We start from the raw sequence: 25,046 nt of genomic DNA, 5'->3' as shown, positions 1-25,046 counted from the left end.
TCGGCAGGGGACCTGGACCCCCACCAGGAGAGGCAGGGCACTCCAGGAGGCATCAGGGCTCTTCAGCCTCCTCCTCCTCCTCCAGCGATGCCACCCCGGAGGAGGCGACGTCAGAGATTTTCCGGCGGAGTGGGAAGTCCTTGCTCAGCACCACCTCGTCCTCCGTGGGCGAGAGACAGGCTTCGGCGTAGGACACGGAGTAGAGGGAGTCCTGGCACCGGAGCCGTGTCAGGCCCCGCAAGGCACTTTGGCTGGCTGGGGGCGGCAGCTTGGGCAGCAGCAGGTCCTCACCCCCCAAGGAGCCCAGCAGTTTGGCAGTGAGTTCGGAGGGCGACACCATCTCCAGGCTGCAGAGGCTGGAGCAGAGAGTCTCAGGGGAGAGGGTGTGCGAGGAGTCGCTCTCGGGCTCGCAGGAGCCGTGCCGCACGCCCAGCTGGCACAGGTGGCCCTGCAGCAGGTCTCGCAGCAGCGCGCTGGCGGGCATCGTGCCTGTCAGCTCTGTGGGAAACCAGGATGTCTGGGTCAGTCCAGGGCTGAGGGCACCAGGGATGTCAGCTGCCCCCTGCCCTGTGCCCTGCAGGTTGGGAGCAGTCCCATGCCTGCTTTGCACACAAATTGCTGCATGCAGGGCACTGGTAACCATCAAAGGAAAAGCAAAACACTCTCTGGCACCACAGAGGTGTTGCATTTAAGGGTTTCCCCATCCCTGGCTCGGGCACTGTTTGCCACGGTGCCAGGCAGGGCCACTGCCTGTATGGGGCTGGCCAGGCTGGGCAATGTGCTGGCCAACGGGCATCCCATTCCTTTACCCCTCAGTAGTGGGACACCCACACCAGCAGTGGCACAACTTGCCCACTCCCCACAGCACCTACCGGTGGGCTGGGAGCTCTCTGTGGAGGGCATGAAGTCCTCATCGTAGGACTCGTCATTGGAGTCGTCCCCATCCACTGAGGACCAGGCTCGCAGCTTGGCCTCAGCGATGGCAAACTGCTCCGCCACACCTGGCACAGGACAGGCACGGGTCAAACGCATGCAGGGAGGTGCCCCCAAAATCCCACTGCCCTGGCACCTCTCTGCCCATAGTGCCATGGTATGGATGGATGAATGGACAGATGGATGCATGGGGACAGCCCATCCCACCACCACTGCCCTGAGCCGCAGTGGGGACCATGCCCACCAGTTGTGCCCATGGTGCCTACCAGCAGCGAATCGCGCCTCCTGCTCGCCCTCGCTCAGGTGGCAGTAGGAGCTGAAGGCGCTCTCCAGGGCAGAAGGTGACTCCACTGGCTTACACCAGCCCTTCCACTCGATGAGGTGGGCAACACGGCCCTGTGCCATGGCCGTCGGCTTCGTCACGTGCTCCTTCACCACCTGCGAGATGCCTATGGGATGTGCCCCAACGTCAGCATGTGCCAGGGCACCCCAAGTCCCCAACACAGGGCCCATAACCCTGAGATCCAGCACTCCCTGCCTCCAGTCCACAGGACCTGGCACCCCCATGCCCTCCTCTTGGATGCCACCAGTGACCCCTTGGGCTCCCCCCCAACTCCAGACAGGTGACCTCCAGGCCCGCCCCAGAGGCCCAGACTCCTCAGCTCAGGAGAGCCCCCTTTCCCAGATGAGCCCCTGGGTGAGCAGTTACCGTGCAGCGAGGAGCGGGCCAGGGCAGCGATCTCCTGGATGGTCAGCGCGCGCCGTGACTTGGGCAGCATCTCGACAGTGTCCTCAACATTGACCTGCCAGAGTGGGCAGTGTGGTCACAGCCTGGGTACCATTCCCCTTCTGGGAGCCCCATGCTCCAGGAGGGGGCTTGTCCTGCTTGGTGCCCACCCCGGGGACCATTACAGGCATCCGTGTGTGCAGAGGGATGGTCACAGCAGGGCACCTGTGCCTGTGTGCACACTCCCACAGTGTCAGCACACCCGTACGCTGACACCGTGCACACACCTGCACATGCCTCCTCAGGTAACCACATCTACACACACACAGGCACTCAGACACGCAAACTGACCATAAGCACACACCTGCACACTCACACCTGAACTCACTGTACATACACGTGCACCTGCACGCTTGTGTGCACTCACGTGTGTACGGGCCCCGTGCTACTTGGTGTCGCACACACGTGTGTGCCCTCCCCAGCTCGGGCACGCACACATGCACGTGCAAGACCACCACAGCCTGGCTCCCCAGCACCCACTCCCTGGCAGCACACACCATGCCAGGACACCCTGTTGTATGTCCCCATTGCTATCCCAGCCATGCCAGGCCCAGAGCCCATGGCCACGGGGGAAGCAATGTGGGATTTGGAGGCGCGCAACAAATTGCATTGCCATGGCAACAAGGCACCGTGGACTGATTTCTCCCAGGATACAGCCCGGCTCATGGCTGACGTCAGAGCAGCCCTGAGCCACTGCGAGCTGGCAGGGCCATGGCCAGAACGGGTGCCCCGCCATGGGGTACCGGCACACGGACACCTCAGCCGGGCACGGCCAGGCTCAGTGGTACCTGGAGGAAGTCCTGGCTGTCGAAGGAGGCCTGGCGCACCAGCCGGGGCAGCGGGCGGGCAACACTCAGGGGTGACAGTGCCTTCACCTCCTTCCACTCCACACACAGCGTTGTGTCCACGGCCACTGCAGGAAGAGCCGAGGCCAACCTCAGCACCTCCGCTTCTCCAGCAGCCCTCTCAGTCCCCCAGCCACTGACCCCATGGTAGCGGCTTCTTGTCCAGTCTGAGACCAGACACAACTCGTTGCTGCAGCACTGGTGACTCACGCCCGGGCAACTCTTCTGCCTGTGTCAGCGGTAACGCACGTCCCCCAGCCTGGCACTGGGGACCAGGCGCCCATCCCAGCTTGGCAGCTGCTGTGGGAGGGGTGGGGGCAGCTGGACCAGGCCAGACTGGGCCAGGTGCTGGGTGTGTGGAGGGAGGCAGCACTGGGCCATGCTTGCAGGGGGCTGCTGCTCCTCCGCTATGTCCAAAATCCCCCTCTCCGAGGAGGAGGTCAGGAGGGAAAGGAGCAAGAAGGGATAGGGTCAATAAAAGCACCTACACCCATCCTTCACCACAACAGCTTGACCTCCTGGCACTGACACTTCAAACAGATGGATGCCCACACCCTCAGGCACTGACTCCCAAGCACTGGGGATCTCCTATCAATGCAGTTCCCAGGAAAGGTCAGTCCCAAAGGGGCCAAGACAGGGGATCCCTCAGGAGCCTCATTTCCCCTGCACCAAGGTGGGCACGGCTGATGTAAACCAGCTGTGAGGTGGGATACAGGGGAGCTCATAAGTGCTGCCTCCCACCCATATCTAAGGGTACACCCTGCCTCCTTGGGAAATTGCAGAGAGGATCGCCCCCACTCCCAGCTGTGGGCAGGGGCACCCTGTGGTGACATCCTAGCAACAACACCCCCAGGGCCCCTCCGGCACGTCTGCAACACTCTCAACACTGTCCTAGCCCCCACCAACCCAGCCTCCAGAACACCTTCGGATCACAGCCCCCATCCCTCCTGCAGCACCCCCAGGACATCTGCAGCACCCCCGCTGCACCCCACACACTGCAGCAAACCCCTACCTCCTATAGTCCCCTGAACAACTCCACCTCTCTCATAGCTAACCCATAACCTCTCGACTCTGACCGGCACAACACTCCCTTCCCAGCCCCCTTGCACCCCCATCCCCCAGCTGCCCCCGAGCTGCAGGCCAACTGCTCCAATCCCCCCAGCCTCTACACGTCCGCACCCCCCCCATATTTCCCTGCACTCCCTGGGCCACCCAGCTGCTCCAGAGCAGCACCCCCAGCTCCCAAACGCCCACCCATCTATAGCCCCCATTACCCTACACGTAGCCAAGTCCTCCAGAGCCCTCAAGCTCTCTGTATACACAACACACTTAGATACCCCAATTCTCTCTGAGTACCCCCCCACCTCCGTGACTCCCTACACCCCGCAGCCCTCACAGCCTCCCAAATCCCCATACACCACCAGTCCATCCCCCGGATCCCCCTCAGCTCCCTGCTCTCCACCTTCCCCTATCCCCCAGCGTCCATAGCCCCCCACACCCCTATCGTATCACCTCCAACCCCTCGGCCGCCCCCAGCAGCCCCTGCACGGTCCCCTCCCCATACTTAAGTTCCCCTAACACCCTCCGTACCCTAGGACCCCCTATTCCCCCAAGCCCCCGGTCCCATGCCGGTGTCGCTCACCCACCGATGGTGGTTTTGGAGCCGATGCAGCCCATGCTCCCGGGGGGGCCCCGGTGCGGGCACTACCGCCGGCTCCGCGCCGCCCACATCGCCCCCCGGCCGCATGGGCGGCCCCGGACAGCGCCCGCGCCCCGCCGGAGCCGCTGCCGAGCCGGGCCGGGCCGCGGTACCGAAGCCCCGAGCGGAACCGGAGCCCCGAGCGGTGCCTGCGCCGGGCCGGGAGCAGCACGTCCAGAGACGTCACTGCTGGGGGAGGAAGAGGAGGGAGAGGGGGAGGCGGGAAGAAGAGGAGGAAGAAAAGGAGGAGAATGTGCGGGAGGAAGGCTGAGAAAGAGGAGGCAGAGGGGATGAAGGATGAGGGAGAGGGAGGAAGGGGAGAACGGGGGAAAGGGAGGCCGGGAGGAAGAGGAGGAAGGGGAGGTGAGGAGAGAGGTGAAGGGGGGATGAAGGCAGCCGGGGAGGATGAAGGAAGAGGGGGGCTGAAGGAAGAGGAAGAGGGGGACGGAGGAAGAGGAGGGGGCGCGGAGAGGAGGAGGATGGACGGAGGAAGAGGAGGGGGCTGAGGAGGAGGGGAAGAAGGCCGGGCACCGCGGAGAGCGCCGTGCCAGCACCGCGGACAGCGCCGCCCCGCCCGGCCCCGGTGCACCCCCGGGGGGGGGGGGGGGGCGAACAAGGGCTGGGACCCTGCAGAAACAGGGCACCCCTCAGCCCCAGGCGTGCCTGCACCTACCCTCCCCCGAGGGTGTGGTGGTGCAGCACACAGCCACTGGCACAGCCTCCCACCGCCGTGGAACTGGGCTGGGGACAAGTGGGTGCAGGCTTTGGCACATCACGTCTGACAGCAAGGGCCCTTGCAGGAGTTGCAGGCCAGCGCTGACGGGTCAGCCTGTGTTCATTCTGAAACCTACTGATGGTAATTAATGCTGTGGTACCTTTTCCCTGGCACAGGAGGGCACTGCTGGGGTGCCACCCTCTCTCTCCCATGGCAAGCAGGTTACCCAAACAGCTCAAAGGGCCTCCCTCTCTCGTTACTCACTCATTCCCAGTCATGGAGGGAGTTCCTGCTCAGTCCCCAGCCCCAGGCCTTTCCCTGCCAACTGCTTCCCAGCATTAGTGATGCCAGGGCTGCAGCTCAGACAGATCAGCCTCTAATCTGGGGAACAGCCTCTGGTTAATTATTCTGTACCCTCTGGGCCATGGCCAGGGTGACTCAGCAAGAGGCAGCCCAAGGCATCAAAGACTGGCCTCCAGCCCCACGGGGGACCAGCCTCTGTTGCCAACAGGGATACCCCACAAGGGAACCCCAGCAGCGACCAGCTGTGCCCCATCTCCACTCCAACTGCAAGACAAGGCAGGAGGGGGCTGATAGAAAAATGCCCTCCCACACTGAAAGGCGTAGAGGGAACCTGGCACACATCTCCCATCTCCTGCCCCGAGGAGACCATGCAGGTTCCACCACTCGTGCCTGTGGGAAAAGGGGCATATGGGGACATCAGGGCTCTCCTCCACAGCCAGGCTGCTGGCAGGGCTGTCTTGTCCACCACCAGAGACCCTGTGCCAGGCAGTGCCAGCCAGAGGAGTCCAGGGGGCCTGGCTCCAGGCACATCCAACCCCCTTGCCACCCTTCCAGCCCTGGAGTTGGGGTACGTACCTGCCTTGCAGTGACAGGGGAGGCTGGTCCTTGCCCATGCTCAAGGCTGGCACCCCCACACCAGCCCAGGCACAAAGGACATGGAGGGAGGGGGCGGCAACAGCGGCACACGGGGCATTATTTAGCAATGTTCTTTTATTTCCAGTTTTAAGGTGAAAAGATGCCTTTAAATCTTCAATTAAATACTCCATAAAGAAAAAAAAAAAAAGGCAAAAAAAAAAATTATTTACAAATTCACGTGACCAGTAATTGAATCCTTGTTTTAATAATTACACATGCGGCTCGTCACATCCGGCGCTCTATAAATACAGGGGACGCGGATGAGGGGGCCGCCCTGTCGCTTGCCCAATTGTGGCCTTAAACGTTTGGGAGGAGGATGGGGGCTTTTGGGGTGTTGGAGGGGACTCAGCCTGGCCCAGAGAGAAGGGGCCACCCCCCCCCTCCTCCCCGGCACCCTCCCCAGGTGTCAGAGCAGGAGCTGGGGGGGGAATGATTTATATTTAAAATTTAAAAACCATAGAGGGGAGGGGGTCCAGGCAGTGATGGAGGAATAGAGAGAGGACAGGGGAGGGGGAGAAATCACGCTCCTGTCCCCAAACCAAATTTAATAAGTTTATATATATATAATCTCTCTATATTTCATCAAGAAGGGGGGAGGAGAAAGAGGAGGAGGGAGAGGAGGGGAGAGCTATGTCCCCATCCCATCCCCCCCTCTCCATGACATGAATCCGGGGGTGCTCAGCCCCACTCCCAGAGACCTGGTGTGCCTGCGCTGGGAGGGGGGCGAGGAAGGTCCCCAAGGGGACCCATGGCAGCCACCGCCTCAGTCAGCATCTGTTTATTATCATCATGACAAACTCATACAGGCCTTACAAACAGAACCAGGACAGAGGAAGAAGAGAGAGGAGAGCTGAAAAAAAGAGAGAGGGGGGCTGCAATGGGCACAGCAGGTCACTCAGCCCTGGCATTAGCAAGTCCATGGGGGCCAGGGGTGGGAAGGGTTGGAGTCACTCCCCAGGGTGCCCCACTCTCTCTCCCCCCTTCCTCTGCCTCCTCCTCCTCACAGCTGCTCAGTTGTTGTCAGACTCGTCCTCAGCTTCCCGGAGCCAGGTGAAAAAGGCTGTCACTGATTTGAGCGCCACCCCTTTGCCCTGCTGCTCGGCTGGGTCCTTGCTGGACTCCCACTTGTAGAAAGCCTCCTCCTTGATGACATCCTCATCGTAGAGGGCATCAAAGAACATCCGCAGCAGGTCTGGGGTGGGGGGACAAAGGGGAACCTCTGCAATTCTCCAGCCACCAGCCACCCTGCTGGGGTGGGGACACACTTGCCACCCCCTCCTCAACCCACCCGCACCCATGATACTCACTGGGAGGCTGCTCCAACTTCACCACCAAGGCTTGCAGAGCGTAGAGTGCCTGGAGCTCCTTCTGCTCATCCCGCAGGTACTTCTGGAGCAGCTTGGCTTGGTTGCGGATGACCATGGCGTCCACGCGGTACGGGTTCTCAACTGCAGGGGACGGGGCGTGAGAGGGGCAGCGTGGGCAGGGGAACCCCCACTGCTCCCACCTCACCCTGGTACTCACAGACAATGGCCAAGTGGCACACAGACGTCATCAGGGCCCTGATAAATGTGTTGGATGAGACCTGCTGCTCGCTCAGGTTGGCCTGGAGGGGGGAGGGCAAAGGACTGTGAGGTGGAGAGGAAGCCAGGAGGGAGCCTCCAGACATTCAGGTGCTGTGTCCCCACCCTCACCTCAATCCAGTCATATATTCTTTGGTTGTTCGGGTTCTCCTTCAGCAGTTTGTCCATTTGCTTGTACAGCTCCTCTGAGGTCAGCTCCTTGCGGCTTGGCATGTCAGAGCTGTCCCCCATCGTGTACTCCAATTTCTGGGGAAGCAGGCAGAGAGAGCTGTTCAAGGCAGCACAGGGGAGCACCACTCTCACATTGCCCAAGGTCCACCCATGGCCCACCTCTGCCCCTCGCTGCCACCAAGCCCCCACCTGCTCTGTGACAAATTTGTTGACATCCTGGTCCTCAGGCAAGAATTCCTTCCAGCTCAGGCCTCCATCCCGCCACAGCTTTCCTGCTGTCTTCTGGCCCTGTGGGACAGACAGTAGTCATCAGCACACCATGCCCTCCATCTCCAGGGAGCAAGATACTGTGGCTTGGCCATGTCACCCCCATGACCCAGACAATGAAAGGGATGTCCCTCACCAGCCTCTCTGGTGGCAGGGGGGTTCAATCCCCACATGGCCACCTGGCCCCCAAGCAGGATGCCAGTCCTTGAGAGAGTAGCCAGTAGCCACACAAGCCCCATGCACTTACCATGCCCTTGCACAACAAGCCCAGCACCTCAACCAGCAGCGTGGTGGCCTTCCCAATGGGCACCAGGGGCTTCGTGATCTCCCTGTGGGGCACAAGAGACCTGGGTGAGCTACCTGCCCCCATGAAGGGGGCAGGTAGCATGTGCCAGCCCTGCTGAGGAGCACAGCCCTCACCTGAACAGCTCCTCCATGGGGATGCCTTCCTCTTGCAGGATGGGGGTGATGAGCTCAGCCAGGTACAGCCAGATGTGTGGGATGTCAATCTCCATGTCCTCTGCACTCTCCAAGATCTCCCGCAGCCTGAAGAGCAGAGGGAGCTGTTGGGATCCAGCAGGCCCCAGGCACTTGGCTAGGAGGGACCTCAGGACACATCTCAGTGCTGAGTCCTACTCAAGGCAGGGCTAAATTCAAAGCCAGGCTGCCCTGGCCCCTCACCCTTTGTAGTACTGCTCCTTGGAGAGCGTGCCTGCCTTCACCAGCTGGCAGAGCAGGGCTCCCATGTGCTCGCGGGAGATGGTGCTCCTCTCCAGCGTGGACTCAATGCCATTTTGCACAAAAATGTAGAGCAAGGAGGGGCTGCCCAGCTCCTGCACACACTGCAGGGCCTCCTGCAGGGAAAAGGGGGGTCAGTATTGCCCTACAGCCAGCTCTGGCTCCCCCTTCCACATCCAGGCACCACCAGAACCCTGCCCAACAGTGCTACCACACAGTGAGGGAAGCATATGGCATGTTAGGGGAACACGTATGGTGTGTTAGGGTGCTTGGCCACCCCCTCCTCTCACCTTCATGTCATTGATGTGCAAGTATTCCTCTATGATTGCCTTGGATTTCTTCTCCAGTTCCTCTTCTGACAGCGTGGGCTTGGTGGATGTTGCAGGAGGTGTTGGCTCTTGTTTAACTGCAAGAAAAGAGCAAGGATCAGGCACCACCTGGGACAGGCAGAGCCGCAGGCGCAGCCACATCCTGGGATATTGCTCCTCCCCAGCTCACTGGTCTCTCGGCTCCGGTCCCGCTCCTCCGTCATGCTTGCAGCCTTGCGCACGGCCTCGGGGCCGCCCTGCTTCTCCCGTTCTCGGCTCCTGTCCTCTGTCTCTTTGCTGAAGCTCCTCTTGGTGAGGGCAGACCTGTTCCTGTCTGCCCGCTCCCCCTGGTCGGGACGCTCCAGACGGTCGCTGCCCTTCTCCGAACGCAACTCCCGGTCCCCTCTGTCCCCAGCCTTCTCTGACCTGTCACGGCTGGAGCTGCTCCTGGGTGGGAGAAAGATACACACAGCGTGAAGAGCCCATCACCACCCTCCCTGACCCCAGACTGCAGAGCTCTGGAAGGTAAGGCTGTGCCACTCCAATCCCCACCTCTTTTAGGACTTGACCATTCTTGGGGAAAAATTTTCTCCCTATTTCTCCCCAGTTCCAACTCACACCCTTTTCCTTTCACTCTGCTGCTTGGCATGGCTGAGCAGTACCTGCCTTTGTCCTGCTCACACCTTTCTTCTGATGCAGTGTGGCAAAGCTGCCCTTTGTTTTCTGTGGCGTACTGGCACGCAAAGCACGGTCCCCAGACAGTGCTCACCCCACAGTTTTCTCCTGAACAAATCCAAACTCCAGCTCTCTTTGGGGACCTCACACTCCAGCCTCTAAGGGACTCCCTTTGGCCCATCAATGTCCATCCAAGGACCCCCAGTCCAGAGCACCCAGGGGTGGTCACCCAAGTGCCAAACAGTAGGGAGGACACCCAGGGTGAGGTCAACCTTCCTTGCCACAAGGACTCACCACTGACTCCCTCAAGACCCCATCTTGCCACAGGGCAAGCCGAGATACCATAACTTGCCTACACACTTATCAACCACAAGCCTGAATCGGGGGTTCTCCCCCATCCCCAACACACCCATCCAGCAAGGCAGGGCTGGCCCCTCACCTCTGCACCACACGGCGGGACTCTGGGCTCTCGGCAGGCATTGACTGCTGGAGCGCTGAGAAGCGGTTCAAGGTGCTCGTGGCTGGTCGCCCTGAATCAGATGCTGGGCGTGAAAAGAGGGAAGTCTCAGAGTTCGGCACCTTCCTGGTACAGGAACTGCCGGGGGAAGGATCACCCCTCCCACTCTGTCCCACAGCACCCAGCCAGTCCCACACGGCCTACCTGAATCTGCGGGCTTTGCGCCAGACCCCCCACTGCTGCCCTTGCCCCAGCTCAGCCGCCCACCCGGTGCAAAGAGCTGGTTATTGGAGTCGATGGATCCGGGCTGCAGGTGGAGAGAGACAGTCAGACCTGACCCCACATCGAGCCAGGATCTAGGCCAGGCAGCTGGCTCGGCTGCCACACCACACCCCCAGCCTCACCTTGGTGATCTTCGTTAGCCGGCTGGTGTCGATGGGCCGGTTGCCCTTGCTGATGGGCACTGTGTTCCAGCCATCATCTGCGACCAGGCTACTGCGCCCTGAGCACAAGAGGGACAGTCATAAGGTGCAGACCAGCCTTGAGCGGCGTCCAGCAGGAGCAACCCACCCCAGGCAAACTCAAGTGCCCCCAAGCCCAGGCACTCACCACTGGAGGATGGCCCAGGGGGTCCTCTCCTCTTGTCCTTTGACATGAGCTGCTGCACTTTGATGTGTTCCCGATGCTCCTCCATCTCTGCTTCCTTGTGGATCTGATCTATGGTTTTGGGGCCCTGGTCTCCTCGCCGCGGCACCCAGCTATTCTGCAGAGGGCAAAGAAGGCGGGAAGAGGGCACTGAGATGGCTGGAAGATGGAGGAAAAGGCATTTCCCCTTCCCAGCCATCCCACTCTCAGAGTCTCAGGTTGATCTCCTGCCTCAGCCATCATCACTTTCCATGTGGTGTGGCAGCTTTTGGCACAAAAAGGCTCAGTTTCTGGAGCCTCCCTGCATTAAATAGCCGCCAATTACTGTGTGCCCACTACCACTACCATGATAACCAATGGCTGGGGCTAGCATGGTGTCTCTGGGGCTGGCCACAGCTCACGTACCCATCTCTCCCCTAGATGGGACACATGGATTGCTGGCACTCAGAGGACACAGGCCAGCAGCTCCAAGGGACCAAGCAGGGGATGGAGGACAGCCCCCACACAATTGCATTCCATGAACTTTACCCGTCTTAGATCAATAACATCCTGCAGCATGAAACGGATTCGGGATGATGTCTTTTTCTCTTTGATGATCTTCTCCATCTGATTGAAGTACTGGTCCATCCTAGGCTATAGAGGGACAGAGCCATGATCATATTCCTTCCAAAGGCAAGGCAAGGGAAGGGCAAGGCAGGACAGGGCAAGGAGTACCTTGGCTTTCTCAAAGTCCAAGTCCTTGCCAATAGTCGTAAGCAGGCGGCAAAGGCACTCAAGAGACTCCTCATCGTGGTTTTTGAGCAGCTTCACCACACAGTCATGCATGATGGCCTCCGTCAACATCTTCAGTTTGAAGAGCTCTCCAATGAACTTGATGTTGCCCAGGGATCGTCGTCGAGCCTTGTCCCGCGCCTCCTCCAGCTCATCCTTCATACGCGCCTTCTCCTCGGGCTGCAGGAAAAGCCCAGCAAGCCAGTTCAGTGTCCAGAGCCAGCCCAAGGACACCCATGCCAGCCCTCAGGCACAGACTCCCAGCCCAACTCACGGCACTGGCATCATCCATCTCCTTCTGCCGCTTCTCAAAGATCTCATCGTCGTCCTTGTCCTTCTCAAACTCCTTCTGGCAGCGGTTGAGCAGCAGCTTGCGGAAGTTCACAGTCACTGTGGGCTTGTCTGTTGTGGGCACTTTAAGCTGCAGGGAGAGGTACAAGCCACAGAAGAAGCATGAGTTGTGTCTCCCCCAAGAGTAGGGCAACTAAGTTGGCACTACTCAAATCAGGGAAAAACCACCCTACAACTTTGCGATGCCCTGCTGAGACCCTGAACTCGGTCCTCCATCCACACACCTGTTTCCCCATTCCACATGGAAGGGCCTGCACACTACTAAGCTCAGCTGAGATGGCCAAAAACCCTTGCCCACTCAGTAGGAGACCGCCCAGCTTCTGCTCACCCCCATAAGGCAACGGCACATGTTAGCATAGGCAACAGAGAAGTTTGGCTCCGAGATGGCCTTCTCGAAGACGAGGTCGATGACACCCTTGAGCCGCTCCTCCGTGTCGATGGACAACTCCATCACCTGCTTCATCAGTTGCTGGAACATCTGGGGCGTCAGCTTGTTGAGGATGCTGCGGACGCGGCGGAGCAGTTCCTGCAACGGCAGTGGGGTCAGCAAGAGCTGGGCGTCTTTCCCCCAGGCCCTCCAACCGCCTGCCCACCCCAGCGCCCACCTGTGTCTTGATATTCTCAGGATCCTCCTCCTCGGAAGCACGTTTGCTGCTGGGTTTCCAGGCCTTCTCGGCCTTGTTCAGCTTGACATCCTCATTGAGGGACACAGTAGCAATGATTTTGCGGGGCTCCTTCCTCTGACTCTGCTGGGAGCGGCGGGGACCCAACCCTGAGGGCTGACACATGGAGAAGAAACTCAGCTCTCTGCTCTGGGATCACCTGGGCTGGCTCCCAGAAGTCTCCAGTCTGCCTACTCAGATCCTCAACTCCATCACGGACATCAGTGGCCCAGACACAGCGGCTCGAAAGCTTGATCATCACGGAGAGGCAGAGCAGGATGGCAGCAGTGAAGCGAGGGATACTCACCAGGCCCCGGTTGCCCATGACAGGCCGGCCAAGGTTGGCGAAGGAAGGGGTGAAGTCAGGGCTGCAGTTCATGCCACTGAAACGGATGGGGTCAAGTGCCCGCAGTGGGGTCTTGTTGGCCTGCGAAGGTACACACGGCTGAGGATGCCCGGGGGCAGAGGAGCGGGATGGATCCATCCCCCAGCCTCAACGCCGGGACAAAGAACTGGAAAAAAGGCCCCAGAGGTGCCCCCACACCCACCAAACTGAGGCTCGGGGTCATTGCAGATGCTGCAACAGGACCCTGAGCACAAAAGTAAGTCCCTGCCCTGCTTTGACAAGGCACAAAGAAGAGCCAGACCCCCACCTGACCACCACCCAAATTCCCCAATTTCCAGGGCCGCACCGACCTTGTCCAGCACCACATCTGTGATCTGGGGCAGCCCCTCAGGTTTCTGCATGCTGGCAAAGATGAACTGGAAGCCCAGCAGGAACTCCCGATCATATCGCTTCTTCTCCTCAGGGTTCAGCGGTTTCCATTGCTCTGCAGTGGAGGGCAAGAGGGAGACTCTGATATGGCCTGTCCCACATCCTCCACCACCCTGAGCTGTGGTAGGTCTGAGTCCACACAGAGACCAGCGACGTGGGATATAGACAACCACAGAACTGCCCCCGCCTGGTACACCATGAGCACAATAATCCTGCATGCTTAGAAAGCCTGATGCCACCAGCTCCCTGCCTCCTTCCAGGACCCTCGTGCTAGGAACTCTGTTCCCCACCCCATGCCAAGCTTGAGGACAAGATGGGAGAAGAATGTGAAATTTAGGACAGCAGGACCATGCCACCCACACGTTCCCCACTGCTGGGTCCAGAGGTGGTGGCTGCCAGCAGAGGACTGTGCCAAGGCACAGCTCACCTTCCTTGTAGCCATATTTCTGGCCAGCAGCCTTGCCCTTCTCCGGGGCCAACTTGTCCTCCTTCTCCTCCCACGTCTCTTCTGACTCTTCCTGTGGACGGGCAGGAGCCGCGTCCTCTGCTTCACTGGCAGGGGCAGACATGGGGGGCTTGTTCTCCACCTCCGAGGCACTATCACCGGTCTGAGACTGCATTGGGAGGGACAGGGACAGCAGTCATCCACAAGAATCTGGTTCTGTCCCCTCCACCCCACTCCTCAGTGTCCACCCCACCTCAGATCCTCATTACCATCACAGAGCATCAGTGGCCCAGACACGATGGCACAAAGCAGAGTTCATCACAGCAGGAGGTGGGACACAGGGTGATCCCCAGACACCCCTGGGACACTCACCTCTTTAAAGGCATCCAGCAAATCCCCTACTGCCTCCTTCTTGTTCAGCTCCTTCATCCTTCGCTTCTTCTTTGGCACCGACATGGCGACTAGGAGGAGAGGCAGGGAGGTGAAAGACAGGAACCCTCCCAGTCCCCCAGGTACTCTGACACCAGCTACAGGGTCACCAGTGAGGCCCCAGTAACACCAGGCGAGCTTCAAGATGGAGCCACAGGGATGTGGTCCTGCCACCCCATCACAGCCCCCATCCCCAAACACACCCCGATTTACCCTGTGCTTCATCAAAGCCTCCCATCCACACCACTGCCCTAGTGCAGTGCTCCCCATCCTCCTCAGAGGATCCCTGCAGACACACACACTGCTCTGCAGGACAGCCCTTACAGGGACACTCCCATACAAACCTCTGTCCCTATACACTCTCCCCTCCCTGGCACCCCTATACACCAGCACAAACAGATGTGCTTCCCAGAAGCGTATCTGCCCTCAGGTTCCCCTCCTATAGCACCCCTGTATCCCTGCCCAAGGCACTCCACACAAACATATCCTGTGAACCCATCTTCCCCATCACTCCTATGTAACCCCAACACTCCTGTGTAAGGTGCTTAAAGAAAAAACGAGAAACCCCAGCACATCCCCAGAGCACCCCACTTTCCTCAAGCACCCCCATGTACTTGCATAGCCCTACACAGCATGCCCCACAGCTTCCCTGCCAATCCTCCACCTCCCAGTGTCCTCAGTGACTGGTGACAATCCTCAGACACAACCCTGATACACCCACCCTGCAGCTCTGCATAAGGCACCACAGAAAACATACTTCCATTCCCCAGGACACACCCCACACACCCCACTCTATACCCACCCCATACACCTCCACATAGAGGTACTCCCCAGATATCTCCCTCATCCCACCATCCACAGGCACCTTGTGCCTCTCAGCATCCCATACCCACGCATCCTATTGTCCCTAACTCCGTCCCCCTCTCCAGCACATTCCCTGTACCTCATGCCTAGCACCACACCCATGTGATGTCCCCCATTACCCAACACCCACCCTGGGGCACCCTGAAGCCCAGCATGCCCAACCTTGTGCGGTCGCCTCCGAGGTCTGCGAAGGGGCAGGGGCTGGGCTCAAGCTTCTCTCCTGGGTCTCACCAGGGCCTTCACTCTCTTCCTCCTCCTCCTCTGCAGGCGGGGAGGCAGGGGTGCCAGGCTGGGCTGGCTCCTCAGGCTCTGAGATGGGGCTGACATCTGACTCGGGCTGCTCGTCGCTCGGCTCCACTTTGCTGGTGCCCTCCACCCCATTGGGTAGGGGCAGCTCTTCAGGCTGGGCAATGGGGGAGTCCAGGGCGGGTGCAGGCACCGGCTCAGAGGCCAGCACTGGCTGGCACAGGGGCACCTCAGGGACCGGCTCAGGCATCTCCTCCAAGACCCCGTTGGCCTCAGCAGTGGGCTCGGGGCAGGGCTCTTCCCGGGGCGGTGTGGGGCTGGGGGAGGCGGGTTTGGCAGGCGCTTCAGGGGCCTGTGGTACAACGGGCGGTGGCAACGGCGCGGCCGGCACCAGGGGCACGGCTGGCATCGGGGGAACAACGGGCACCGGCAGCACCTCAGGGGGCACAGACTCCTGTGGGGTGGGCTCTGGGAGGGGAATAGCAACCTCCTCCTCCTCTTCCTCCTCCTCCTCCGCAGCCACCGTGTCCATGCCAGGCGCGGGCACAAGGGGCAGCTCCACAGCCCCTGGCACTGTAGTGATGGCGCTTAACGTCTTTTGCGGGTCAGGTGGCGCCTCGCCCTGCTCCGCTTTCATGTCCGTGTCCACGGGAGGCTCCATTGGCACCAGCGTCACAGGCGAGAGCACCACAGGCTCCACCTCAGGGATCAGGGGAGGGGGAGGCGACGGGGATGCCGACTTGCTAGGCTCCAGGGAGACGGGCTTGCTCACCACCAGCGCGGGCTTCGGGCGGTCATCTGCAAGGTGGACGGCATTAACAAATGATCCCCTGCTCATCCCACATTCCTCCCCAGATCCCTCTATCTTCAGAAGAGATAGGGACAGATGTGCCAAGCCACATCACAAATGGCTGATGAGGACAACAGGGGTCCTCCAGTGCCCAAGAGACAGCTGAGGTGAGTACACAGCCCACATAAACTCTCCTGGATCCAACAGGGGACACAGGTTCCCAGGTATGCAGGGATGGCCTCTGATCCCACAAGCCTCAGGAGAACCAAGGAACAGTGGGGCTGGCATTTCACACCCAGCAGTGCCAACACCAGGGATCCTTCCTGCAGCCATGCCAGCTGGCACACCCAGCCCTGGCATGGGCACTTACCAGGCCGGACAATAACTGCTACATGGGGGGTCTCTCCGTTGGCCTGGGGCTCCAAACCGCTTCCAGCCTGAGGGGGGCAAAGAGGGAGTTGAACATGGCCACATGCACTTCTCTCTGCCCCAGCTAGGGAGCCAGAGGGTCCACTTACCTGTGGAGGGGTGGGGGTGGATGAGGTCCTTGCTCCAGACATAATTTCTTCTGTAATGTCTTTGCCACCTTGGTTGGGGTCTCGTATTCGGATCTGCCCAAGAATCAGAGCAGAGTGGGGAAGCTGTTGGCAGGGCGTTGGACACAGCACATGGGCCACCCCCTTTTCCTCAGCCCAACATCCCCAGGGCACCCTTCCCCGAAGAGAAAAGGGAGGTTCATTCACTGCAGTGACCGTCCTGGCCACACAGTCTGGGGACCAGTGGGTGCCACATCCCCTCACCACAGGGCACAGTGTCCCACAGACACTGGCCTGTTCCAGTGCCTTTCAAGCCATCGCAACAGGCAGCTGGAGCCAGCAGGTCTCCAGGCCAACATCCATCTTCAGAAGTCAGGGGATCCCAAGGCACCACTGTGCTGGCACAGCGGCTGCAGGGACCCCCCTCTCATTCAGGGGACAGTACAGGGAACTAGCCTCAGCACACAGAAACCACAGTGAGCTCTGTGCCACCCCCGGCACAATCCATACACCCACAGCCTCACTGGCCCCATGCCTGCCATGGGTGCAGCACAAGCTACAGCGTACAGGGCACCGTGCTGTGGGGTGACTGGGGGGTACATGTGAGTCTGGCTAGGACTACAGTGCAGTGCACAGTGCAGCCAGGAGTCTTGCTCTCTTCACCTTCTGAACACAACCTGCCCCCAGAACACCAAGTGCAGAGCTCAACCCATTTCTGATGAGGAAATCCCACCACCCCAATTCCCAGTCACAACCCCTGCCCCCCAGCATGGGGCCATGCTAGCAGCCACCCGGCTCCCAGCTATAAATAGGCCCCATGCGAGGCCTCCGAGCACCGGCATCTCCGGGAGCAGACAGCAGTTGGCAGCCGCGGCACCCCCGCCCTCCCAAGAGCCGTGACTCAGCACAACGCTGCCCGCCGGGACGGCCAAGGTCGCCAGCACCCACCGTGCTCCCCAGTTCCCTTGCTAAGCTCCTCAGCCTATGGGGACACAGTCTTGTGCCACCCCTTTTCCCTGGCATGCAGCACCGCATCCCATCCCACACACCACCGGCACCTGGGGCTGACACCATTCCCCTCCTGCACATGAACACGCCCTCCTGCATACGAGTACCCCCATGCCTGGAGGCAGATGGCTCCTTACCGTCTTCCGTTCTCGTTTTGTGGGGATCGGTGGCTGCTGGCTCACAATGACCTGGGCAGTGGGGACCCCCGCTGAGAACTGCTGCACCCCCTGCGCCGGGTAATACGCACCCGCTGAAGGAGAGGAGAGAGAGTCAGACCAGCCAACCCAGATCCTCCAAGCCCGTCCTGAAGGCTCCCTGATCTCCCAAACACAGGGGTCTGTCAGGAGCCTGAAGAGCCCTTGCTGCTCTGCAGCGAACCCCCATCGCATCCGGCCTGGATTGTCCTAACCCGCCTGACAGGCCTGACCGAATTCCTTCCCTGTGAAGCAGAGAGCGTCCCCGCGCCACCCCCACGCCCAGCCAGGCCCCCGCAGGCATCCACCATGCCCACCGGCTCCACGCCACCAAGAGCCCTGCCTGGACACTCGGCCATGTCAGGCACAGGCATCCTGGCTCTGCAGGTGGCCGCCTTCCTGCCTGCACCCTTATCTCCCCAGGGCCAGCACCAGCCCGAGGGCGGCACCAGGCAGCCTCCATTCACACCCAGGCTGAGGGGCTTGGGCTCCCCGTGCAGCCTGAGCCCCTGGCAAGCCCAGCCCAGAGGAAGGAGCTGTGCTGAGGGCCAGAGGCAGAGCTGGACCCCATCCAGGGCTGGCCCAGCCCTCAAGAGGTGCTCCACTCCTCCCAGGGCACCCGTGAGCATCACCCCAGAGCAGTGCCACAGGGAAATGGGTGTGTGGGGACAGGCACAGCTGGGTCCTGGCCCCCTCTGGCTCCAGCACCTTCCCCGCTGCACTGACACTGGAAGTCAACCAAGAGGCTCTGGTGACTGCCTCATCCCTGAGTCAGGGACCCTCCCTCTGCTCAGGGGACACACAGGGACGCTGAATGGGCATCACACGCTGGGATGGGCCATGCATGGGGGGAAGGAAGGAGACCGTGAGCTGCCTAGCCCTGGGGACCAAACAGGAGACACAATCTGATTCATTTGTCACGGGGCACACCATGCCAGCTCACCCACCCAGTCCTGTGGGCAAGAGGCAAGCTGCTGCCAGCTTCCCTGGGGAGAGCCACAGCAGCCCCAAAGCAGAGGTGGGGGCACACCCATGCTGGAACCTCAAAAAGATACCCAGAGCATGTCCCAAGACTCTGCACGAAGGTGCAGCAGTGTCCTGGCCCAAGCACAGGAGACAGCCACTGCCAGGGGCCACCTCCCTCCTCTGAGGGGCTGGCTGGGCCCCGAGACAAGAGGGAGGGAGGCCGGGCACGTACCTGGCTCAGGAGAAGCCCATCTCTGCCCTGGTTATGCTTTGCTGCTGTGCCGGGGCCAGGCCGGAGGCCTCGGCTCACATTTCTGTGTCTGCCGGGCCTCCCGGGACCAATCAAGCCTAAATATAGTCACAGCCCGGGTGGCCACATGCGAGCAGGGGGAAGGAGGAGGGGCTGCTCACACCACGCTCCCCAAACACCAGGAGGGGGCAGGCATGGAGCACCCCCACTCAGCTCCTGGGGAGCAGGAGCTGAGGGGGGTCAGCAAGCACTGAACTGCTCACCACCCTGACAGCAAGTGAGGGGAAGCAGGGGATAAAGTCTGCCCCAGCCCTCCGCCAGGAGAGTTAAATATTAAACGGCCCGAATTTGGAAAAGGACGGGGGTGAATGGACCGGTGCAAATGGACCAGTGGGACACGATGTGCTGCTGGGCAACAGGCAACTGTCCCCCAAAATAACCTGCAATGGAGTCATAGAGTCAGCCACAGTGAGCTGTGCTCAGCTTGGTGGGATGCACAGAGGCCAGAAGCAGGGGAGCAAAAAAATGGGGAAGTGCTGGGACTGAAAGAGCACCGGGGATCAGAGCAACTCCTCTGTCTGTACCGTAAGTCCCGAATTCTGTGGGGCTGGCTCCAGGGTAAAAACTAGGGGCGCCAGGTTGGACCGGGTACTGTTGGGTCGGGACAACGTAGGTGGAGCGACCCTGCAATAGCAGAGAAGAAGAAAAGTCAGTTATGTCCCCTGCAGGGCACAGACATACCCCCAAAACGCTGATGTAACCCTAGGCCTGCCTGTGAATTAGCTGTACACTAGGGTAGGGAGCAGGACACCAGGTGCCTCAGGAAACTGCTGGGGAGGGGAGGGGACCAGTACCTCTTGCTGCCTCTCTACAGAACCAGCAGCACCCTGCTCAAATCAGTGGGTGCTCAGAGAGTCTCAGGACCCCTTCTGCACTCCCAAAACAGACCTGGGCTTCAAGCCCAGACAATACCTCCCACCGGTGCCCATCCCAACCCCCTCTCACAGAAGCCAAAGTTCCCTCACCTGTCCGGGAATGTAATAGGCTCCTTGGGAAGGTGTGTAGGATATCTGGGAGGGTATCATCATCACCTGGGAAGCAGCCGGATACACATGGGCAGGAGGGCCGGGCCGAGCCGTCGTGTTACTCTGCACACGGGATGCACTCGCGGGAGGCTGTGCCCTGTTCTGGTAGAAATGCTTGGGGAGAGATAGGGCACAGCGTCAGCAGCAGCTCCAGCACCTTCATCCGCCACCACCCCACGGGGGGGAGACACCACCCCCACCCCCCCACCCCCCCCGCACGATGCAGCCCCACCTCGGCAGCTCCCAAGGCCACCCCCCACCCTGGCATCTTCCTGTCCCCACGCACCTGCGGGGCCGCCTGGGTCCACCCGACCCAGCTCATGCCCGGCGCGGCCCCGTCCCAGCCCTCCCAGGGCCGGCAGCTCCAGCGCCTGGGGCCGGCCGCGGCCGCTCGCAGCTCGGCGGCGGCGGGTCCCGGCGTGCTTCGCACCGGCTCCCGGCACTCGCGGTGGATGCTGGGACCTGTAGTCCCGCCATGCCGGAGCCGGACAGCATGCGGAGCTCCCTATTCCCACCCCGGCCAATGCCATTCATCCCAACCCAGACCTAGCTCGTTTGCTGGGCAAGAGCATCCCCGGGAGCAGCAGCTCCAGCCCACGAACGAGTGGGCAAAGAAGGGTCCGCGCACGCGCCCCCAGGGCAAGGAGAAAGTGTTACCTGAAGAGACCTGAATCCTCCCTGTTAGCAAGCGCACGCATACAGAGGGAAAAGGGGAAAGAGAGAGACAGGAGTTACTGGCACTGGGACAGGGATAGCAGAGAAAGGGACAAGAGGCCAGGGAGCCCTTTGCCCTGTGCCCACATCCCAGATCCACTGAGGTCCCCTGCAGGGACCTCCCAAGGGGCAGGGATGGGTCTGATGAGCTCCCAGACAGCACAGCCAAGGATGTCACCAGATCTGTCCCCAGCAGCTCCTCTACACAAGAGGGCTGATGGAGGTCCAGAGCCTTGCACGCCACTGCAGGGCCTTAGAAGACCAAGCAAAGTAGGGAGGAAGAGGAAGATGAGGAAGGGCACAGGCAGAAGCAACAGCCTGGGCCAAAGTTAGCACAGGCACAGCCACATGCTACAGGCTTCATGCAAGGAGGGAACCGGGGAGACACTGCAGAGAAACCTACCCAAAGTCGAGCAGGCATCCCACATTTTCCCCAGACCAGCCTGTCCCCAAGCTCTGGGGTCCCCACATGCTCCCCAGCCCCTTCATGCCCAAGGTGGGTGTTTCTGTGCAGTGTCAGGGCAGGGTGTTCAGCATGCGGGGCAGGGAAAGCGGGTTAGTACCTGCTGGTGAATAGCCCGAGGCCCTGCTGGAAACTGAGAGAGGAGGAGAGGGAGGTTTGGGGCAGGGGAGGAAGGAGAGAAGAGCAGTCACTCGGTGGGCATCCTCGCTGGAGGCGCCTGCCCCCCCACCCCAGGGCCAGGAGGTCCTCAGGTGGCAGTCGTGGTCTGGATCACGGGCTCATTCCCCCTTCACAGGCACACGTCAGCTCTGAGGGGCACCACATTGCTCCTCACACCCCTGAGCTCCATGGTGGTGTGGGCTACTTGGCTAGGAGGCAGAAAGTTGCTGGATACCCCTTATCACCCTCCCCAGCTCTAGGCAAAATCCTTACCTGGCGCGGCTGAGAAGGCGTATTCATTTGTGAGGTCGGTGCCGGGTTAAAAACCACAGGTGCCGTCTGACCAGGTGGGAACGTCGGCTGAAAGACAGCAGGGAGGGAGAGAGATGGCAATGCTGCCCCTGGCACCAGCTGGGGAAGCAAAGCTGGGTCCCCCAACCCGGCAGAGGACGGTTACCTGCGGCAGTCCGGGAGAAGGGGCAGGGTGCGGGGCAGTCGGGGCTCCTCCTGTGGGCTGTGGAGCTTTGTTCATTTCATGGGGTTGTGCATAAGGATCCCCTTGCTATCTGCAGGAACAGGGACAGTGGGCATAAGCTGGAGATAGCAGCACCCCAGGCATCTGTCCCCTGTCCACGTCAGCCCTGAAATCTGCAAATCTCCAGCCCTATAGCCCACCAGTGTAAAGCCAGGCATCAGCCATGCCCCACAGACAACATCCCACCAAGGCATGGACCCCCAAGCCACCCCTTCCTGCCCCACTGGGTCACGAGAAAGATGGGGTAGGCAATGCCAAGTCACCCAGCCTGGGCATGTCCTCACACCCTTCAGAGCAGAGCCCCACATCATGCCTCAAACCCAGTCATGCCCACCAGCAAGACTGACCCACCCAAGATGACCCCACAAAGCCCGTCTGGGCTCTACGCAAAAGTGGACACCAGTGCCCGTGATCTGCCGCCAGCACCTAGGCCATCACTAATTCCGGGGGGCTGGGTGGGCCGGCGGCACCCCGGCGTCAGCCATGCCCAGCTCCACCCCGGCTGACCTACTAAGCGCTTCCCCCGGCCGGCCAAACCTGTTCCTGCCGGTGGTGCCGGGTCCCCAGCATACACCACAAACGCCTACCAGGGAAGGCAGGGAGCAGCTCCCACGTAGCCCCACTCTGCCGACATTCCTGCCCACGGGAGCCCACAGCCCCCTGCTACCACCAGCACCCAGGTAGTCCGGATACCCTCCCAGCTGTCCCAGGAAGGACTTGGCAGCCAGTGCCGCTCTCTCCGCCCCAGTGCAAAGGCCACCGGGGCAGGAAGGAGAGGCGGTACCCCGTACCCTGCCGGGGGTCCCCTGCACCCCATGGTACCCAGCGAGCCCTTTCCCGGCCAGACACCGGAGGGACCAGCCCTGGTGCCTCCTGTAATCTGATGCCCGGACGCGTCAGCACTGTCGGCCCCCGGCCCCGCTGCGGGCACTGCCAGGCACGTCCCACCAACACTGGGAAATGAGGCACCCCAATCCCCCCAGGACTGCACCTTGGTATGGGGCTGCCACCCCATCACAGGGATCCCCCGAGCCACAACCCCAGTGGACATGGGCCCTGCCAAGGTTCCAGGAGGTGGCAGGGGCCAGTCTGCACCCCTCAGTGCTCCCCCCGGGCTCCTTCTCACGGGAGACCCGAGCGCCTGGCACAGACAGCCCGTACCTGAGCCAGCTTAGCTAGGCCTTGAGGCCAGCCACCCCAAAACAGAGGGGGAGGATTGTCTCACAGGGGACAGGGACACCCGGGGACAGCCAGACGTGGTCTCCTCCACCAGACACAACCGGGAGCGAGCAGGATACTCACCCCCCCGCGGGAAAAACCTGGGCCGGCTGAGCGGGCCTGCAGAGACCGTTCATCCGACTGACTGGGAGAGAGAAGGGAGGGGGTTGAGAGAGAGAGAGAGAGAGAGAGATCAGGCCGGGCCCCGCGGGGGGAGCCCGGCCCGGCCCCGGCTCGCACTGACCCGGCTAGCCCAGCAGTGCCGGGGAATGCGGGTTCCGTCCCGGGGGGACAACGGGGAACCACCGTGGCTGTTTGTAATCAGTGTCGCTGCCGCCTCCCCTGCGCCGGGAGCGGCCGGGCCGCGGCCTGTGCTGGGCCCGCCGACGGGGCGGGGGGTCCTTGCCCGGGAGGGGTGGGTCCGGGAAGGCCCAGCTCGGTCCGAATGAGGGGCCGGGGGAGAGGAGCAGCAGTTCGGGGCGGCGGGAACGCACGGAGGAGTGAGGGACAAGACGAGGATCAGCGGCGGCGGGGCTGGGACAGGCCGCGGCGGTGGCCCAAGAGCGGCCGGCCCCGCCAGGCCCAAGCGCGGCCTCGCCCCCAGGCCGAGGCGGCGGCCCAACCGGCGGCTGCGGCCGGCTCCGTCCCGGGGCGGCGGCACCACCATCGCGGCGGCGGGAGGGCGCGGTGCGGTGCCCGGTGCGGCATCCGGCGGCCCCGCTCCCCCCCGCGGCGGCTGCGGCCTCTGCCAAGGACACGTGTCACTGCCGGCCGCAGCCACGGCCCCGCGGGCACCGGCGGCGGCACGGGAGGACGGGGGCGACGGGGCGGGGGCGGCAGGGCTCGCAACACATGCGGCGGCGGCGCCGGGCCTAGGCGGGCGCGGCGCCGGGAGCACGTGTGCGGCGGTGGTGGCGGCGGCCGGTGGTGGCGACGGCGGCGGGGCGCACCGGCCGGCACGTGGGCGCGGACCGACGCCACCGCCGCGGGATCACCGGGACGTGGGGACCATCGGCACGAGCGGGGCCCGGCGCAGCAGCGAAGCGAAGCACGGGACAGGGCGTGGGAAGGGGGTGGCGGCGGCGGCGGGGCGGCACCCACGTGGTGGCGGCGGCGGCGGCGCGACAGGGCCCGACGGAGCGAAGCCCCGGGAAGGGGGGCGAATAGGGCGGCACGCGCGGCCCCGGTACCGGCGCCCCCCCCCACCCCCCGCGGGGCGCGCGCCCGCCCCGCCCCCGCCCGTTACCTTCAGTCTCCTTCAGCGCGCGCGGCCCGACGCAGCCGCAGCGCAGCGCAGCACGACCATTTCCGGAGCCGCGCCGCGCGCAGGGGGCGGGGCCGCGGGGCCGCGCGCCAGCCGCCGCCGCGGGGGAGGGGCGCACGGGGGCGGGGCCGCCACGCCCGGAGCCGCGCCGGGCCCCGCCCCCGCCCCGCGCGTTGTGCCGACGCCGCGCCCGCCCCTCCGCTGCGGTCACGTGGTGGGGCGGGGCGAGCCCCGCGCGTCCCGGAGGAGGCCGGGGTCCGCATGGCTGCGCCTTCTCCCGACGGCCGCGCCCGCCGTCTCGTCCCTCCGCCGCGCACCCCGTGCACGGTCATGTGGCGACTGGGCGCACCTGGCACCGGCACCGTTGGGGACACGCAGTCGCCACGCGCCTGACACCACCCGGGACCCACAGCCACCCAGGGATCGGTACCCGCGGTACTCGCACCCATTCGGTGCTTGGCATCACCAGGACCCGGCCTCACCCAGGACCTCCCCCCACCCAGAACTTGACATTGCCCCGGCCTGCATCCACTCGTGCTCCATCCAGCCTCGGCCACAT

The 25,046-nt window shown here is 62.1% G+C and overlaps 2 protein-coding genes across 7 annotated transcripts; both read right to left on the bottom strand.

Moving 5' to 3' along the window:
* Nucleotides 1–52: 52 nt before the first annotated feature.
* Nucleotides 53–2,567, bottom strand: FAM131A (family with sequence similarity 131 member A; the record flags this gene model as incomplete). Its single annotated transcript, XM_082288349.1, has 5 exons — nucleotides 2,509–2,567; nucleotides 1,643–1,736; nucleotides 1,200–1,382; nucleotides 873–1,001; nucleotides 53–498 (listed from the first exon to the last, which is right to left on the bottom strand). Exons 2-5 carry the CDS (start codon nucleotides 1,710–1,712, stop codon nucleotides 53–55), a joined length of 828 nt encoding a protein of 275 aa, XP_082144475.1. The 5' UTR covers nucleotides 1,713–1,736; nucleotides 2,509–2,567.
* A 3,530-nt stretch (nucleotides 2,568–6,097) lies between these two features.
* On the bottom strand, nucleotides 6,098–24,547 carry EIF4G1 (eukaryotic translation initiation factor 4 gamma 1). Of its 6 annotated transcripts, none has more exons than XM_082288416.1 (34): nucleotides 24,470–24,547; nucleotides 23,308–23,368; nucleotides 21,928–22,036; nucleotides 21,744–21,830; nucleotides 20,792–20,812; nucleotides 20,075–20,248; nucleotides 19,634–19,733; nucleotides 17,777–17,889; nucleotides 16,614–16,706; nucleotides 16,466–16,532; nucleotides 15,222–16,103; nucleotides 14,139–14,227; nucleotides 13,749–13,935; nucleotides 13,243–13,376; nucleotides 12,854–12,991; nucleotides 12,490–12,663; nucleotides 12,213–12,410; nucleotides 11,808–11,954; nucleotides 11,477–11,713; nucleotides 11,291–11,395; nucleotides 10,727–10,880; nucleotides 10,522–10,619; nucleotides 10,322–10,424; nucleotides 10,100–10,202; nucleotides 9,176–9,432; nucleotides 8,968–9,083; nucleotides 8,621–8,793; nucleotides 8,360–8,485; nucleotides 8,187–8,268; nucleotides 7,862–7,960; nucleotides 7,613–7,747; nucleotides 7,443–7,524; nucleotides 7,226–7,366; nucleotides 6,098–7,110 (listed from the first exon to the last, which is right to left on the bottom strand). In XM_082288416.1, exons 3-34 carry the CDS (start codon nucleotides 22,000–22,002, stop codon nucleotides 6,929–6,931), a joined length of 4,872 nt encoding a protein of 1,623 aa, XP_082144542.1. In that variant the 5' UTR covers nucleotides 22,003–22,036; nucleotides 23,308–23,368; nucleotides 24,470–24,547; the 3' UTR covers nucleotides 6,098–6,928. The 6 variants fall into 6 exon arrangements, with proteins under 6 accessions (XP_082144542.1, XP_082144543.1, XP_082144544.1 ...); XM_082288417.1 differs by having other exon boundaries at nucleotides 10,100–10,190; XM_082288418.1 differs by having other exon boundaries at nucleotides 12,854–12,973.
* Nucleotides 24,548–25,046: the final 499 nt, after the last annotated feature.

The sequence above is a fragment of the Coloeus monedula genome, assembly GCF_965178545.1.
Source record: "Coloeus monedula genome assembly, chromosome: 10".
In the NCBI taxonomy this organism is placed as follows: domain Eukaryota; kingdom Metazoa; phylum Chordata; class Aves; order Passeriformes; family Corvidae; genus Coloeus; species Coloeus monedula.
Note: the sequence above shows the minus strand (reverse complement) of the source record. Positions and strands in the feature narration are given on the sequence as shown.